This window comes from Ascidiella aspersa, chromosome 2 (genome assembly GCF_963924565.1).
Source record: "Ascidiella aspersa chromosome 2, kaAscAspe10.2, whole genome shotgun sequence".
NCBI lineage: Eukaryota > Metazoa > Chordata > Ascidiacea > Phlebobranchia > Ascidiidae > Ascidiella > Ascidiella aspersa.
In genome coordinates, this window is record NC_139448.1 from 5,640,828 (window position 1) to 5,657,950 (window position 17,123).

A 17,123-nucleotide genomic window follows, 5' to 3' on the forward strand; every position below is an offset into this window, starting at 1 on the left:
TTGACTTTAAATGGCACATAATTAAAATACTATGTTATTTTCAACTCCCCCCCCCCCCCCCCCCCCCCAATGCACTCTGTAGTCTGTAGTGTTTCAGGGGAACAAAGGGACATATTAGATAAATCCATGGCCAGGGTAAAATACCTAATGGCAGAATAAATTATACTTGACCCACCCAATCGCTAAATCTCCCACCCTAAATATTGTTTGATAATTCTAGGAGTCAATTTTGCAAGTAAATTTTGTATGTATGTTGTGTGAAAAGGTGGAATTTAACAATGGCCTCAGAAGAAGAAGGCAAGAAGAGCTTTCAAAACATGGGAGAATCTTTGCGTGACTTTTTCACCAAAGACGCTCAGTCGAGGAGGGACTTGCTTTACTATGGCAAAGACGTGAATGAGGAAAACGCAGACAAGACCAGGCAAATTCTCAATAAGGTGCTTTCCTTTGAGCACTCATCTCCGTTTGTCAATCTGATGATGACGGCCATGGCTGACGCCGGGTGTGCTGTAAACCCTGATACCCACATCGCCATAGAAGCGTGCAACCCCCATGCAAACCTGTTTGGGGCTTTCGACCCCGACAACAATCAAATCGTGTTGTGTCAAAATAAGTTCATGGACCTTTTCACTCGAAAGGGTAGAGAACTAACGATGACTCACTTGCTCAGCCACGAACTTGTGCATGCGTACGATTTCTGTCGAGCCAAGGTTGATTTCTATGACAATCCAAAGCACACCATGTGCTCGGAGATACGAGCTGCTGCGCTGAGCGGGGAGTGCATGTTAAAATTCCACAAACTGAACTCTGCAATGTCGGGTGTTAAAGACTGCCATCAGAACTGTGTTCGCGATGCGGCCTTGCGTTCGTTCATGGCTTTGCATCCCAATTTTGGAGTCGATAAAACCGCCGATCTTATGCAAGAAGTTTTTCCTTCATGTTACAATGACCATGAACCATTTGACAGAATGCCATTGACTGTAAAACAGGCGCAAATGTCCTACAAGGCGTATTTATCCAGAAATAGATATTCAGTAAACTAAGATGTTCTTCAATATTCTTGTCTGTAATAAATTCTACATACTACAACAACACGATCTTCAACAATTAATTTAAAAAATTTACTTAGTTAGGATATCTTAGCCCATACAGAAGAAGGTATAATTTTAAACGATTCAAATTACTCTTCATTTTTAACATAAAACATAAAAATGAATTAATTTTGAAAATGAAATATTAACATTTAAAATGATACCTACTTCTGTATGGGCTTTAATCCTTAGACCGTCTGACTACAACTTCCAACCATTGTGCTAACTTGTTTTTAGAGACTTTTAATTGATTTAAATTTTTATTTGAATATAAAACATTTTTTCTTTATATTTAGGTTGGTAATCAAATTTTACCTAAACTGATTTTTTTGTTCTGAACCACATCGAATCCAATCATGGGAAAGCGCCAGCATCAAAGCGACAAAATGTACATAACTGGAAAGGAGTGGGCAGCCTTTTACGGCGGCCACAAGAAAACTGTCGAAAACTCAGATTTCCGGAGGCTTCCGTTTTTCTGCTGTAGCATTTCCCTCCAGCCAGTCGAAAATGCAATGTGCACTCGCGAAGGTCATGTGTTTGACCTTCTAAACATCGTCCCATGGATAAAAAAATATGGCACTAACCCGATTACTGGTAAAAAGCTGGAAGCGAAATCACTGTTCAAACTTACATTTCACAAGAACTCAGAAGGCAAGTACCACTGCCCTGTTCTTTACAAAATCTTTAACGAAAACACCCACATTGTAGCCATTGCAACCACCGGAAATGCTTACTCGAACGAGGCAATCGAGCAGCTCAATATAAAGTCGAAAAACTGGAAGGATTTGATAACCGACAAACCATTCACCAGGGCTGACATTGTGCAAATTCAGGACCCAACCAATTTGGATAAGTTTAATTTGCAGAAGTACTACCACCTCAAGCACAACCAGAAGCTACCCGATGACGATTTGAAAGCGCGATCTGACCCAAAGTATTTTATGAAAAGCACAAACGCAGAAACCTCGCAGACCCTAGAGGAGCTTTACAAGAACTACAAGGGAGATGAAATACTCAAGGGCAAACCCTCGGCCAAACAAGCAAAACTTGACAAGTTTAACACCTCGAATTTTTCCACTGGCAAGGTCTCATCATCGTTTACGTCAACGGCGAGTACGCCAGAAGTTGAGCAGGAAGTCAAAGTGCGTGAAGACGACGCGGTTCGCTACGACTACGTCAAGAAGAAGGGCTACGTACGTTTGACCACAAATCTCGGCGATCTCAACCTTGAGCTTTTCTGCGAAAGTGTGCCGAAAACCTGCGAGAACTTCATCCGACTCTGCAAGAAGGGATATTACAACGGAACGATTTTCCATCGGCTGATTAGGAACTTTATGATTCAAGGGGGTGACCCGACCGGTACTGGAAGCGGGGGTGAGTCGTGCTGGGGGGAGCCGTTTGCCGACGAGTTCCGATCCAAGTTCTCCCACTCAGAGCGGGGCGTCCTAAGCATGGCCAACTCCGGCAAAGACACAAACAAATCGCAGTTCTTTATCACTTTCCGTTCGTGCAAGCACTTGGACCGCAAACACACCATCTTCGGCAAACTTGTCGGCGGACTCGCGACTCTGAGCAAACTGGAGGCCACCGAAACGGACCGGAAGACTGACACGCCACTTCAAAAACTCATGCTTGAGCGTGCCGTCGTTTTTGTCGATCCGTTTGAAGAGGCTGACGCCAAACTTGCTAGTCTTCGCCAAGACGAGATTGAGGCAAAACAAAAAGAAGAGGAAAAGTTGCGTGTTGCCAAGCAAGCCGCCATCAAGCCCAAAGTCTACAAGAAGGGCGTTGGAAAGTACATTAACGCAGCTGTTACAAAAGCAAAGGAAACCGAAGTTACCATGATAGAGGCATCCAAAAAGAAACCTTCCAAATTAGGATCACAACTTAGTGACTTCAGCTCCTGGTAGCTTGGATACAGTTGGCTTTTTTATTATCACATTGAAAGTAGTTTTCCTGCCATTACTTAAACCAGTGGTTCCAAACGGGGTGGCACAATGGGGTACCATTTCTAAGGCACAAGGGTGCAGGGAGGTATTTGGGAATCCTAAAGAATCTGATTTTTTTCTTTTTTTTTTGGTAAGTGTATAATTAGAGTACAAAACTACCAATTAAATTATATTTTCCTACATGTGTGGAGTTGACTGTGGATTTTCATTCCATAAAAATCCTAGTGGGGTGCCATATTTATATTATTTTTTAAAGCGTGCCAAACGCTGCAAAAGTTTGGGAACCACTGGCTTAAACAAACCTAAGTTTATCTGCTCAGGCAATCAGTTAGCTTTCTGACGGTTTGCATTGGAGCTCTGTTTGTTTTTTACTCGTAAATTGTAAGTGGAAATGCTTTGTAATTGCTTCTTTTTTCTGATCGGTATCTTGTGATGTTTTATAAAAATGTCCTGAATTTTCTTCTCTTTGATTTGTATAGCTTCACTTGTAAAGTTAGCTTGTTTGTATAATATGATATTATAAAAGACTGTATGAGTAAGCCAGGATGGATATCTAAACTGGGAAGTTAATCTGGCATTCATGGCTGCTTCGTCTCCAAGCTCCCACTGTTTTGAACTGGGACAAAACCCGGTCAGATTTGATCCAGTCAGCATTGCCACAAATGTCTTCTTCGACGATCTCAACAAACAGGTTCATAATAACAACTTTACCTCATGTTTTAGCTACTCGATTTGTTGTATCTGATGTTAGACAAATAATAAGGTAATGTTCTTAAAGTGCATCTTAAAGGCCATGACCGTATAATATTGATAACTTACAGCTTTCTTTATTTTTTTTGTGTACTACTATCAAACCTAGTATTTAGCGCAAACTAGTTACTCATGCTCAGATGAAATATTTGCAGTCCTTTTCCTATTAACAACCTTAAATAAAACCTTCTAGCCTATTCACATGAAGTGATCCTTAACACAATTCGCGTTAGACTAGCATTGCTGGACCAGGCTTTATCAACATCCATTTTTTCCCCACTTTCACTAATTTTTAGGTTATTAATGAATTCGTTTAAAATTGTCACTGCTGCTGGATTTTTTATGCTGTAATATTTGTCCAAATTTTGTATGTGTTGCTTACTTGACTTCATTTTAAGTTGGATAACTCTATTAGACATACTCTAACCTTTGTCGGTTGGGTTTCAGGTGTTTGCTGTTCGTTCTGGTGGAGAAACAATTGTAACCGTTAAAGGGCCCACAGACAAAAACTCACTTTCATTTCAAATCAAAGACAAGGGCCCATTAATCTCAATCAAGTTCTCAGCAAAACAAAAGATTTTGGCTATCCAGAGAAGTGAAAGAGCTGTGGTAATCTCCTTATTTTCAAATGAAGCTATTTTAATGATGAAAATAACGGCCCAAATAGATCATTAAACTTTTGAACAGATCCGTATATATTGTTCCTAAGCTATTTTAACTATAGTATACTTGTGTACAAAAAGGCTTGAAAACATTGATTCCCTGCATTAAAATGTAAATAAAGTAATCTACACACTCTGTAAGTATATAAGGTCAATCTGAAGGATGAGGACTGCTTGAAATTGAAATTATTTTACGCTTTTTTAGATGAACAAAAATGTTTGCATTTTGAATGATGAGAAACTCTGTATATGCCAAGAATTGTGTTCCACCATTTATAAATAAGGATGGATAGATTTTAGTCACATGAACTTATAATGACCTAAATGCACATTGAAACGTCTTTATTAACATGGTGTCAATTTACTCGACTTATTTGTCTTTGACATTCATTTTCAAGCTAAACAAAATTGGATTTTACAATTCTCTTTTTCAAGAAAAAAATGGATTTTACAATTCTCTTTTTTAAGAAAAAAATGGATTTTACAATTCTCTTTTTTAAGAAAAAAATGGATTTTACAATTTCTCCATTTTTTAGGAGTTTGCCAACTTTATCAATGGAGCGACAGATCCAATTGAATACTCCCAAACATGCAAGGTAATAGTAATTCTGAAAAGTGTTTTATTGCCATGAGAACAAAGAGTAATTTGTTGTTTTTAATGCAATTTGCAGGGAAGGACAAATAAGATCAAAACGTTCCATTGGATTAGCTCGACTGACATTGTGTTTGTAACTGAAATGGGTGTTGAGTATTACCAGGTAAATTATCACTGGACATCCAGGCAAACACTTTACCAGTTGTAGCATTCTACATTTGAAATCATCTTGATTTAATTTTCTCTGTATTAGTTTTACTCCTAAAATCTGTGCAAGACTTTTCCAGGATTCTACTAGATTTTAATAAGGCATCTATACTTGTGTACGCTTGTGTAACATTTTAATTGTGTGGTTCTGTTATATTAATCACTTTAAATAAATTCGCAACAAAAGGCTTTTTTTTCAGTATAAGGACGGCTGCCTAATTTTCGCAAAATTAATAAAAAAAATGTTGCTTTAACTAAAGTCAGATTAATTGACTTTGATAGTACATTTTTTAAATGGTTGTTATTTATTTTGCTCTGTTAAATATTTAAAATTCTTTGAATCAGATCTTAACCATGAGCCAATTAATATTTTTAGGCAAACATTGACAAACGATTTCTGAAGTTTTTAAAGAGCTACCCATTGACTGTAAACTGGACTTTATTTTCGGTAAGTTTCAAGTAATTTTTTGATGAAATATTTTTATTAACCATTTACTATTAACATTTAAAACTTGTTTGTTTCTGACAGCCAGATTCTTCAATCATCCTTGCATCAACAACAGAAACAGCAGACATGCTGGCCCCATTTCAGTTTCAGGTAGAATATTCAACTTTTCTGACTACCATTCAAGTTTAAATTTAGACTTTGGTAAAGTAATCAGTATATTAGATCAGGGGTCGGCAACCTTTTTTACACTGCGGACCGGTTTAAAACTGAAATTTTGTCGCGGACCGGCCTTAAAACAACAAATGTTCAGTAAAGGAACAGCTTTTTTCAATGTCCTAATTAAAATGCATGCGTTTTTTCTAAAATTTCCTGTCTGAACATCAAAATTGTTTATAGACATTGTTTGCATGATTTGATTCTATTAGACTTTGGGGTGAGTACGCTTGAACATCCAAAAAATTTATATATAGCCCGTTTTCGATATATTGTACGTACGAGGAGTTATATTTTTATCAAAATATCATCTGGAAACCCTGCTACGGACCGGTAATAAACTCCTCGCGGACCGGTACCGGTCCGCGGACTGGCGATTGCCGACCACTGTATTAGATGGCTTGTGTAATATATGTGTTGTGTAACCTTAATTATCATGTTTTATATATATATACTGTTACTTTGACCTGATGAAGCATGGTTGTGCGAAAGCTTGTCAAGAATTCAATACAATTTATATTTATAAAGTGCCGCCTGTTCCCTCCATATAGTGTATGTGTGTATATTTTTTTAGGCTGGTCAAATTGTCAAGTTGCACAGATTTGAGGCAGACATTTCATACAGCCACAAACCAACAACATCTAAACTTCAAGAGAGAGATGTCATTCTTCTAAATGTGTATGTAAATGAATTAAACTGTAATAATCACTGTTACTTTATGTAAGTGTTATTATACAACTCCTCCGTTTTGTCATGATTTCTACCTTCTAAAAGTAGGATAATGCCTAATTTGGAAGTTAGGAACCCCCTGGGACAGATTTCTTTCCACCAATCAAAATTTTTTGGCCCTTAGGAATGTTTTGTAAATTTTAGTAACACTATGGCCCGCCTTCTTCAATGTATGTTATGTTTCAAAAATGTAACCTTAGTTTCAACTAGCACTGACTGTTTTTAATTATATGTAAGTAAGTAAGGAATGTTTATTTATCGTTAGCGCTTAAATTAAAATACACAAGTAAGCTATGTAGGTTATCAGTTGAATGGTATGGTAACCAAACCAAAGTTAGACCTTTAGCATAATAATGAATAATGGAAGAAAGCAAAACAAGCGTTGGTTACGTTTTGAATTTTCTTGTAATCATTCAGATATGGCAACATGTATGCCGGCATTCTGAAGCACCCGCCTCCAAGCTCAACGGAAAAGTGTCTTCTCTCACTTTATTTATTGCTAAGGTTTGTGGTCAGTATTTTTTTTTAAAGTGATTACCGGCAGTAAGTTCTTTGTTTTTGTGCGATTGATTTGTTAATAGTTTTGTCTACTTAGTGAATCCAATAGAGTTTACTATAACTAGTATTAAACGGTTTTGGTCAATATGCTGTGTAGAAAGAATTATATACTTAACAGAATCTATGCGTAGTAGTCCCAATGTTAAAGTTATTGCCACTTTACAATCTTTATGAAGGCCCTCATGAACCCGGCTCACTGAAAAAAAAAACACAATCAGATCCAAATTGTTTCTCAGAAAAAAGTATTACCAATCGAAGATAACCCAAATTTTCTACGAGTACATTTGGGCTTACACATTAAATGGTACATACCTTTGCCCATTTTCTTTTCATATATTTTGTTTATTTAACCATACTGATGTTGTAATTTGTTATCGGATAGGTCGGGCGTATTTTTTTAAATATCTGGCATTGGTAGAGAAATATAATCCAAATGATAGGAAATTACTAGTTTCTGCACATTTCAGCTAGAAATATTTCGTTTAGTGTACCTTAAAGCAATTACGTGTTATAGAATCGGATAGGACAGTCTTGCTTAAGTTCCCCCGATATCGGCCTCAAAATAAAAGGCTTAGCATGGGACATGCCTGATTTCAACAATAAACCTTATCTTGCTGGATGATACCTATACCACAGCTTGTGAACCACTTTCTTACCGTTTCCGGAATCGAGTTTTGTTGCCACAATCAGTTTTCGCCTCGTGTATTCGCAGAGACACAGTGATCCGCAAGACTTACGTGCTTCGGCTTGGAATGGTCGGACGATTCGCGTTCAGTGTGGTCGACAACCTTATTGTGTCGCACCATCAAGTCTCAAAGGTTGGTTTTTGCTGTTAAACCAGTGTCCGCGGCACCCATTTAATGCTAAAGGGTTTTGCGAGATATTTAAGAATCTAATTGCTGAAATCTTACAACTTTTTGTGTAAGATTGGAGTGGAATAAATCCAACTTTTACTTCCTACGTTGTGTAGAGCTGATGTGTGTTGTTCCAGTTCCGTTTAATGTGACATTCAAGTGTTTCGCAGCCATTTGTGACATTCTAATTACCTACGGAAAAATCTTGTAGCCATGCCGCAATCTATTTATTATTTCTGATGGATGCCCCTAGCCATATAAGGCTGAAAAACACTGTGTTAAACGCTGAAAGCTGGTATTAAGCTAACCTTGTATTTTCCACTCTTTCAGACCTCAATGCTGTTCGACGTCAAGCTACCCGGGGTTTCAAAATCAAACGTGGTTTACCTGGATCCACTTCTCAACCCACTTCCAATACGACCTTTCCTCTTGAAAGGGCCAGGTAGGAAGCTAGTCGAGCCAAATTAACCTTGTTTTGTAGCCGAAATATTTCTAAAAAACGATGGTCAATGCATTTGGGACTGACCTGTGACCTAGCATAAAATTACCCTTGGTTTAAAGCAACTACAACCTTTGTTACCTTCTTGAGTTTCTGTATCATGGCCCCATGTTTTATAGGGATGCTCGATTAGCGTTATCCTAACTAGCAGATCTGCAGAATCGGATTTGGGACTCGTGTAAGACCACGTTAATTCCCGTGCCCGACGTGCACACGCGTAGTACCAAATTTCGAAACCCATAATGTCGCCAACTTTAAATAGTTAAGGCGTGATATGGTATGGTAGAATGTTTTTTAAATGGTAGAATGTTTTTCAACCATGTATTGTAAGTTGATGAATTATGTGACACTCCTGTAAGTGGATTAGTAAATATCAACCTTATTTTAGTTACGAAATTGGGTGGTAAGCAGGCTGTAAATTCGGAGCCGGACTCTGGACCCGGAAAAATCAAACATTTGGCCGGAGCCGGACTCGGGTTATTTTAACCGACTCCCTAACCTTGTTCCAGCATCCGACATTTCGTCAAAAACGGCGCTCACCGACCGCGAGTGCGACCTCTACTCCGCCACTTGGATTGTCTTCCAGCCTGACGTCATAATCGACGCTGCCCTGGGCTGCATGTGGTACCTCAAGGTGGCGCTAAGCGACATGCTGGACATGTTCAGCGACCAGGTAAATATATTTTGTTTTATGTTTACAACATTGTTCGAGTTGACATTCTGATGAAAACTTAGTGAGAATGTGTTGACTGGCTATGTCCGATAATATCGAATCGGGTACGATACCCGATACCAATTGACAGTATCGGTACTCGTACAATGCGAGGGTGGTATCAATTGCGTAGGTTTTTTAGTCACGGTTCAACATTTTATGCAGGAAATTATTCTTTTTTAGAAACAAATTTTCATTTAATTCCAAAAAAGAATTTAGCTCAATAGTATGTGGTTAACATGGCAATTTTTTGTGTTTCGCCTGCAGTGTTTAGTTTTGTAATAAATACTTGGTTTATGATGGGACGTCCGTATTTTTTTTATAAATTTTCAATATCTTAATGATATACGAAGCAACGTACATAAATTGTAAAGTAGTCGAGTGTGTTGGCAAACACAAAATGGCCTGATATAAACATATGCTAGAACAAGCCGATCGTTCGACTAGCATATTGAAACAGTGTTTTTATCTTTTTAAATTAAGCTGGTTATCATGTGTTTTAAGACACTAGATCAATTTAATAGTGTATTTTTTACCTAAAATAATACTAAGTGCCTGTATCTGGATAAACGCGCAAAGATTCGTTCAATCCATAACAATCTTGCACGAGGCCGAAACGTTTAAACAATGCTTTTAATTGTTACGTCACAGTGCGTCCTCATCGACTTTCTGTTGTCGCGAAAATCGAGCAAATCTTCCATCTTGTGCGTCTGCCGGCAAGGTCAGTATGATATCCGTTGTGTCTAACCATTTAAAAAAAATTACTTCATCTTTCCTTTTCGGCAAATTCATCGTTATAGGCAAATTGAGGTTGATTCTCTGAGGGTTATTTTGCTCGTTGGAGCGTAGTAATGACGTCATTCGGCATCGGGTCGCGGAACTTTTGTTTAAAGCAGTGATTCCCAAACTGTGTGCCGCGGCATAATAGCGTGCCTCGAGAGATTGCCAAGTGTGCCGCGAAACTTTTGTACTTTTGGAAAATAAAGTATTTGTTTTACCAATAGGCATACACGCAAGCGTTTTAGACTTGAATGCGCATCCATTACAAATTAATAATATTAAGATACTTACATATAGTTTGTCGTGTGTTAAGGGAGATTGTAAAATGACTGATGATTGTTGTTTTATTAAAAGTGTGCCCTTAAATATTTAAGATATTTTTAGTGTGCCGTGAGCGAAAAAAGTTTGGGAACCACTGGTTTAAAGAATCGGGTATCAGAATAAAATGTCATCGAACATGTGATTATAACGGAGTATGACTTCTGTTTGTTTCTGACTAAACTGTGTTAACGCCTTTTTCTGAATGCAGTCTAACAGGGACAATTTCACACCTCACAAAAATACATACCTGCATTTGGTGAACAACGCACTTTTTTATTTTTTCTCCAGCCATCTACCCTGAGCACCAGCTTCCCATCGGCGAGATTGACTCGATGTTTTCCAAACTCAACCAGCGTTACAAGGATTACGTGGAGGCCGAACAAGCTTATGCCGAGGTTAAGAGCTTTACTTGCCAAATTAAATTGCAAAATAAAATAGGTTATAAACTGAAATGTTGTTTAATTTTTTTTTTTCGTAATAATTTAATTTTCACCTTATTTCAGGTATATGAAAAAATCGGTAACGCGTATCGCTTGCCAAAAAAAGGAAAAAATCGGGGGAAAAAAGTGTGATATCGGTGGATATCTGTGAAACACATCTATAATTCGTACACCGAAAAGCCATTGCAGACTCACCGAATCTGTCGATCAATGATGCAAGCAGAGCAGACTAGAAAAACAACTAGCCTGCAGTGAGGTTCGAACTCACGACCTCCGGTCAAGCCGGGACCGTCGCTCTACCAACTGAGCTATGCAGGCTCAGAAGGGAACGAGTCGAGAAACAACCATACGCCAATGCTTGCTCAATCTGTTAGTACAAGCAGCTTCATAACGAAGGGGATCGCCAGTATCATATCATAATACAATGAAACATATGTACACACATATATGTCTCAGTTGTAAGCACACATACATCTACATCTATAATTCCTACGTTTTTCTGTCAAAAAAAAAAAAAGTCTGTATCAAATTTCCGACCCACTGCAGTTTTTCTATATTCCAAAACTTGTCGTTTAATTCACAAACCTAACCACTCCTAACTCGTTTACCCTTGCAGAAGTTGGAAAACCAGTGTGAGTCCCCTACCCCGGCCACCCACAAGAGCTGGGTGGTTGTGGACCAGAACGACCTTTTCACTCACGTCCTCGCCCCCTTCGTGAAGCTGGATGGGGTCAGCTGGAAGTTCAAGCAGTCGGTTCTCATCGAGTACGTTCGATCGCTGGATAACTTCAAGCTCAGTATTCAGGTTCGCGTTTTCTTTTGCTTGTTCGTAGTACAGCCGGTCCCTTCTTAATGTTTTGTTTGTTTCCCGTTTCTGAAACAGCGTTTATTTTGGGATGAATTCATACCAATACCGATGCTCGATATGTTCAGCAGAATGTATCGCGGATCTGTTCCGATACCAATTGATGTTTGATCGAAAAACCCTGTTTTTTTGTCAGCCAATGCAGCAACAAAAGAGTGTCTTCGTGTCCAAACGACTTGGGAATCAAAAACAAAATGATCTTGTGTCGACACAAACGTGATTGGACCGACTTATGTAGAACTTAGAATCACAACTATTTGGGATTAAAACGACTTGAGTCAAACTGACTTGGAGACGAAAAATAATCTACTAGCTGACATGTTATAAAACCCCACAACACACACAGTTTTCTCTCACACTTACAAGCTTACATTTCATTCCACAGCATTTCATATACGAGCTGCTAGTTGAGAGCCTAGTGAAGGGCGAGTGCTACCACGAGCTGCAGCAACTAATCTGGCACGATGCAATCGAGATATCGCAGCCGCTGGCCGCTCTACTCTACTCACTCGAGGCACAACACCCGCCTTGCTACGACCTCGCGCTCGAAATGTACAAGGTGAGATTAGGAATCCTTAGAGAATCTATCTGTGTTTACTAAAAAAAACACAAAAAAGCGTAAAAATATACAAAAAACACGCGTATAAATGTGCTGTTGCTACCTGGTATAGTATATACTGGAAAGAAGCTCTTCTGGTAATTATTCATTTCATTCGACGTTTGGGCTTCCTATATCCAGAAGTCTTTCAAGGAATAAAACACATTCCCTGATGAAATTATCCTGGATGGAAAGCCCGAACGTTGGATAAAACATATAAGTACTGGAAGAACTTCTTTCCAGTATATATTATACCTGGTTGCAACAGCATATTTATACCCTTGTTGTTTTTTTGTATATTTTACGCTATTTTCTGTGAGTTCTGTTTTCTCGCGGAAATTTAAACCGTTTTGCCCGAATTATAAGAAAACTGTTTGCCGAATGCTGAGACAATTTTACCGATTTTTAAAATTTTTACACAATTTTTGTGTAAATTCTATGCGTACCCTAAAATAAGCGCTGTACATTCCCAGTGAAAACTCGAAATCCGCTCGAAATTTCGCTTAAATTCGTAGTGGAAATTGCTAATTCAATATTTTATTTTCATTTATAGTAAACTGTGCCAAGTATTGCACATATCCCGATTAGAACAATATAGACTCGCCTATTAGCCCATACGTTAGTTTTAGGCTTCTGTCCTAGTTTATCATTTTCCTAAAAGTGTACAATCTTTCGTTTTTAGTTAAAAAACTCAAAAGTTGATTTTTTTTCTCCAGCAATTGGCAACCTGCGACGACAAAGTAATTGACATTTTACTCACGAAGAAAAGGGTGAGTGTAATTGGTTTGCTGTGTCTTTCGAATAGGCTTGGTTTTCCCAACCGCTGCTAAAAAAATATTTTTATTTTATAGAAATATTTTTTGGGCTGTTTTCGTATCGTTACTCTAATGCAGTAATTTGATTTGGGTGGGTCGACGGGAATCACACGAATTTAATAAAGGTTTTAATTAGTTTCTGTTTTGTTTTTTGTTTTAAAAGATTTTCTTTAAAGCAAATAATGTCCAAAAATTTGGGAATTTGTACTAAAAAAAATCTATCAATTTGATTTGCAAAAAATTGAAAATAGTAAAAAATGAAATCTAAATTTGATTGCAAAAAATGTGTTCCTAAAATCAACCTAAAAAACGTAAAAATACGCTGCGAATTTATATGCATGTGCGTGTGTGGATACTTAAATTCCACAGAAGAAACTTTAAAAGAATCGTTCTGCCTTTAAAAAATACCTTACGAAAACGCTGTTTTCCCCATTCAGGTAATGGCAGCATTGAGATTCGTTCGTTCCGTCGGGATGATCGACCTCGTGCCGGCACGTGACTTCCTAAAGGCATCCATGCATGACGACATGCTCTTCTACAACGCGTACAAGTTCTTCGAGGCGCGCAACATGCGGCTGAACGGAAAACCTGAATTTACGGCAGGTGGGCGATGGAGACTCGTAGCACAGTTTATATTTTTAAGTTCATTTTTTTACATCGACAGAATCAAATTCCCGGGCGGACAATTTGACCCATTTCTTAGCTGCTAGGTGGTGGCATTAGGCGGACGCGTGGTGCATTTAAATGGCTGTGGAAATATGCAGTTGATTTTTTAACAATAGTTTTTATTCGAATAGTTAATTAAATTAAATAGGGCAAATCTATGATTCCATATAATAAAACGTATAACTATATATACAGCAAGTATATAAGATACTAATTTAAATAGAGTGCAATAGGTCACCCAATCGCCCTGGTCTTTGGATCCATTAAGAATCTCTTGAGCACGTTGAATCATTAAAATCGCAAAGACTTGGAACCAAAGGTCACTTAACGCAGAACTGGTCAACAATAACACTAGAACCTTTGAAAGCGCAATAATAAACAACTTGCGGTCTTTTCATCAAACTGCGGGGTCACTTGGCCAAACTGGCCAGTCACAACATAACAAAAAGAAAAGTGCGTTTCTCCTTAATTTCCGCCAACACCGTTCTTTTTGTGTTGGGTTCTGTTGAGGCCAAAAGCATATCAAGTTACGTTTCCGACTGCGCACAATTAAACTAATGCTTTTTGTTTTGCTTCACTTAGCGAGGTTATTGGGGATCCCGGCGTCAATTGAATCGTGACGTAAATCACTTTGTTACGCGAAAGACCTCTCAAACCGTTGATATTGGTTCGCTTTTATAGTGGACTCTGAAATTATAAAATGCGAGAAAGTGAACGACTGGAGTTAGTTTTCATCCCATCCTTATTTTGACCAGTGCTTCCCAACCTTTTTCAGTTCGCGACCCACCTTTTAATGCAAGTTCTATTGTGCGACCCACAATGAGATCTGATAATACGAATGAAAAACAAATTAATGAGAAAAGAAACAATGCATACACATTACGCATGCAATTTACTATTAATGCGAAACTTGAGATTGCATATTGGATTGTTACGTATTTGTTACATAGTTGCGTAAAAGTTACGTAATAATAAAGTAACAATTTCCCATCTAATAGAAAACTGTAGCATTTAGAAATGCTTCGCGCAACCCACTGGTTGGCATGTACTGTTTTAGACGATATGCTATTGTTGTAATAACTTACGTCACCGTTTTTTTAAATGACTTGACTTGACTCGAGTCTTTTGGACAAATAACTTGACGTAAATATCAATGAGGTGTTTTAATTATTTATTTTTGGATATTCTTACCCCAATTTCCGCTTGTAAAACAGTTTGCTCGCAATGTGTTTTGTTTTTGTTGAGGAGTTACAAATTTAAATAATGTAAAATTTTATTTTGATGCAAATGACTTTTTGTGACAATGACTTGGGCTGAATGACTTTATTTAGAACACCGACGAATCCTTTAGGGTTTAATTTGTGATTTTGCGCAAAAATTGAAAATTTGACAAATTTTGACCTGAAAAACTATTTTTTTGACAAAAATTTTACCTATTAGTTAAACATTGATTTAAACAACATATTGTTGTATGAAGTACCGCATTAGTGTCTTGGCGTCGTCAATCACACGTTTTTGATGCTTTGCTCACTACAACCCAGTGCCTGTCGAACACAAATCAGTTATATTTCGGGTTTTTGCAAAACTCATAGTAAATAGTTGAAATAGTTTTGCTATTCATTACCTTAGTGCGGCCGTAAAATACAAATACTTGGATATATTTGACAGAACCTGAAGAATAACATCCTATGAGCGATTTTCAAAAATAAAAACAAATGTAGCGCAAAAAGCAAATCTAAATTAGTAAGAATATCAAAGCCCATACAAAAGTAAGATATTCGTACTACGTCGTACTACAATCTCCAACCATTATGCTCCGAATGAATCTCAATTGGTGCGAAACTTTACTAATTTAGAAAAACGCTATTCTAAAAATATTTGTTCAAAAATTTTACCACACAATCCCAATTACTTTACCGCAAATCATACCTCAACTCAGGGGTCGGGAACCTATGGCTCTTTTGATAAAGGAATTTTGCTCGGGCATGGCCCCTTTCCAACTGTATTTTTTGTCTTTTTTTTAGACAAGATTAGTAGCAAGTTTATAGCGCATGTGTCCGTTTAACGGAATCTCTTATTCAATGTTTAAAAGGTCACGTTCGTATCACGGTACTCTGTAATCAAAGTTTTGTAAGGGGCAGGTAGCCTTTTAAATACGAACAAATTAAACAGACGTTTTCAAATAACTATTTTTCCAACAAACTAGATGTTGAAACATGGTAAATGACTCTCATCGAGATACAACCAAAAGTATTCCGCCCTTAGGTAAAAAGGTTCCCGTCTCCTTACCTTAACAATATTTTTCGCTTACTCGTCCATTTTAATATTTTCCCGACCCCGTTTCAGCGGAACGTTGCGACGAGTTCATGATCCACTACGTCAGCCGCTTCGCCTCCGACTACAACGATGACGACTGACATGATGACGTCACACGCACAATGACGCGTTTCCCAAACGAGAGCTGGAACTGATTTTCCACTAAACGAGGCGTCGTCGCAGCGCATTGCAAGCTGCCTGGCAGAAAAGTGGCGTTGCATCCCCACACACTACCCAACCCGTGATGACGTCAATGCTGGATCTCAGTGGTGGTTGTGACGTCATCAAATTGTTTGATTGCGTCATAAGTTAGAGATTATTTGAGAACCGTTTGCGCTACGGACAATTTAAAGTGTTTTTTTGACAAATTAGTGCACTTAATTCTGCTATGAAAAACACACTTCTGTTGCACAAAAGTTGATGTGTAAAGGTGGTACAATACGAAAAATAATAAATATTGTTAAAAACGGAAGGTCAAGAGACATAAACATGCTCAGACAGTGGTTTATATTGAAACAAGGTAATGAAAATTAAAATAGGCTTATAAGTTATGCTAAACAAAACGTCATAAACCGATTTGTTAAACTGGTGTTTGAGTGAGAGTTGAACTCACGCCCTTGGGATAATGTGACCACTTTCTCATGTCTTGGAACGTCAATCTCGTCATACCTCAGCGTTGTGGTTTTAAATGTCCTCTGATTTGAACTTATTTCCATTATGATTAGGCGCCGTGCTATTCTTGTTTTGTTTTTATTACGTTGCAATATCACGTGAGAAAAGTTCCAGTAAAAGTCTATTGCTCAATATATTGTCTACCTTTTCCAAATTTTGTCCAGTTCATAGCAGACCAGAACAGAAAGAAAAATGAAGAATTTCATCGCCGAAAAAGGGCTACAATGTGTTTAAACGTAAAACAGTGTAAAAGCGCACATTTCCTGGACATTACAACAAGCGCTCGTCCACTTGCAGAGAGAAGAGATAAACCCATAGATACCCCACGCAAGCATCTACGCCGGTTCGGCGCTGTTGTGAAAGCAGAGGTGTATTTCCACCGT

At 38.0% G+C, this 17,123-nt stretch overlaps 3 protein-coding genes and 1 non-coding gene across 5 annotated transcripts; 3 read left to right on the plus strand and 1 right to left on the minus strand.

The window, feature by feature from the left end:
• The first annotated feature begins 224 nt into the window (after positions 1 to 224).
• Positions 225 to 1,387, plus strand: LOC146163298 (mitochondrial inner membrane protease ATP23 homolog). Its single transcript, XM_083381092.1, has one exon. The coding sequence runs from the start codon at positions 279 to 281 to the stop codon at positions 1,041 to 1,043; it is 765 nt and encodes a 254-aa protein (XP_083237218.1). The 5' UTR covers positions 225 to 278; the 3' UTR covers positions 1,044 to 1,387.
• Positions 1,388 to 1,401: 14 nt separating this feature from the next.
• LOC146163299 (RING-type E3 ubiquitin-protein ligase PPIL2-like) lies at positions 1,402 to 3,033 on the plus strand. Its single transcript, XM_083381096.1, has one exon. The coding sequence runs from the start codon at positions 1,448 to 1,450 to the stop codon at positions 2,999 to 3,001; it is 1,554 nt and encodes a 517-aa protein (XP_083237222.1). The 5' UTR covers positions 1,402 to 1,447; the 3' UTR covers positions 3,002 to 3,033.
• Positions 3,034 to 3,539: 506 nt separating this feature from the next.
• Positions 3,540 to 16,847, plus strand: LOC146163300 (regulator of MON1-CCZ1 complex-like). Of its 2 annotated transcripts, XM_083381093.1 has the most exons (18): positions 3,540 to 3,731; positions 4,238 to 4,399; positions 4,989 to 5,048; positions 5,124 to 5,210; positions 5,631 to 5,702; positions 5,784 to 5,852; positions 6,490 to 6,593; positions 7,062 to 7,148; positions 7,915 to 8,020; positions 8,387 to 8,498; positions 9,065 to 9,228; positions 9,919 to 9,988; positions 10,657 to 10,763; positions 11,425 to 11,613; positions 12,059 to 12,232; positions 12,988 to 13,041; positions 13,524 to 13,689; positions 16,099 to 16,847. In XM_083381093.1, exons 1-18 carry the CDS (start codon positions 3,621 to 3,623, stop codon positions 16,167 to 16,169), a joined length of 1,965 nt encoding a protein of 654 aa, XP_083237219.1. In that variant the 5' UTR covers positions 3,540 to 3,620; the 3' UTR covers positions 16,170 to 16,847. The 2 variants fall into 2 exon arrangements, with proteins under 2 accessions (XP_083237219.1, XP_083237220.1); XM_083381094.1 differs by lacking the exons at positions 13,524 to 13,689; positions 16,099 to 16,847 and adding an exon at positions 13,123 to 13,212.
• Trnaa-ggc (transfer RNA alanine (anticodon GGC)) lies at positions 11,052 to 11,126 on the minus strand. Its single transcript has one exon. It is a non-coding gene; the product is annotated as a tRNA-Ala (tRNA).
• Positions 16,848 to 17,123: the final 276 nt, after the last annotated feature.

Excerpts from the sequence above, each read along its gene's own strand:
- LOC146163298 (XM_083381092.1), top strand. The coding sequence starts at position 279 with ATGGCCTCAGAAGAAGAAGGCAAGAAGAGCTTTCAAAACATGGGAGAA.
- LOC146163299 (XM_083381096.1), top strand. The coding sequence starts at position 1,448 with ATGGGAAAGCGCCAGCATCAAAGCGACAAAATGTACATAACTGGAAAG.
- LOC146163300 (XM_083381093.1), top strand. The coding sequence starts at position 3,621 with ATGGCTGCTTCGTCTCCAAGCTCCCACTGTTTTGAACTGGGACAAAAC. Across the intron at positions 5,703-5,783 it reads TAAACTGGACTTTATTTTCG|CCAGATTCTTCAATCATCCT; the intron begins GTAAGTTTCAAG and ends TGTTTCTGACAG. Across the intron at positions 9,229-9,918 it reads TGGACATGTTCAGCGACCAG|TGCGTCCTCATCGACTTTCT; the intron begins GTAAATATATTT and ends GTTACGTCACAG.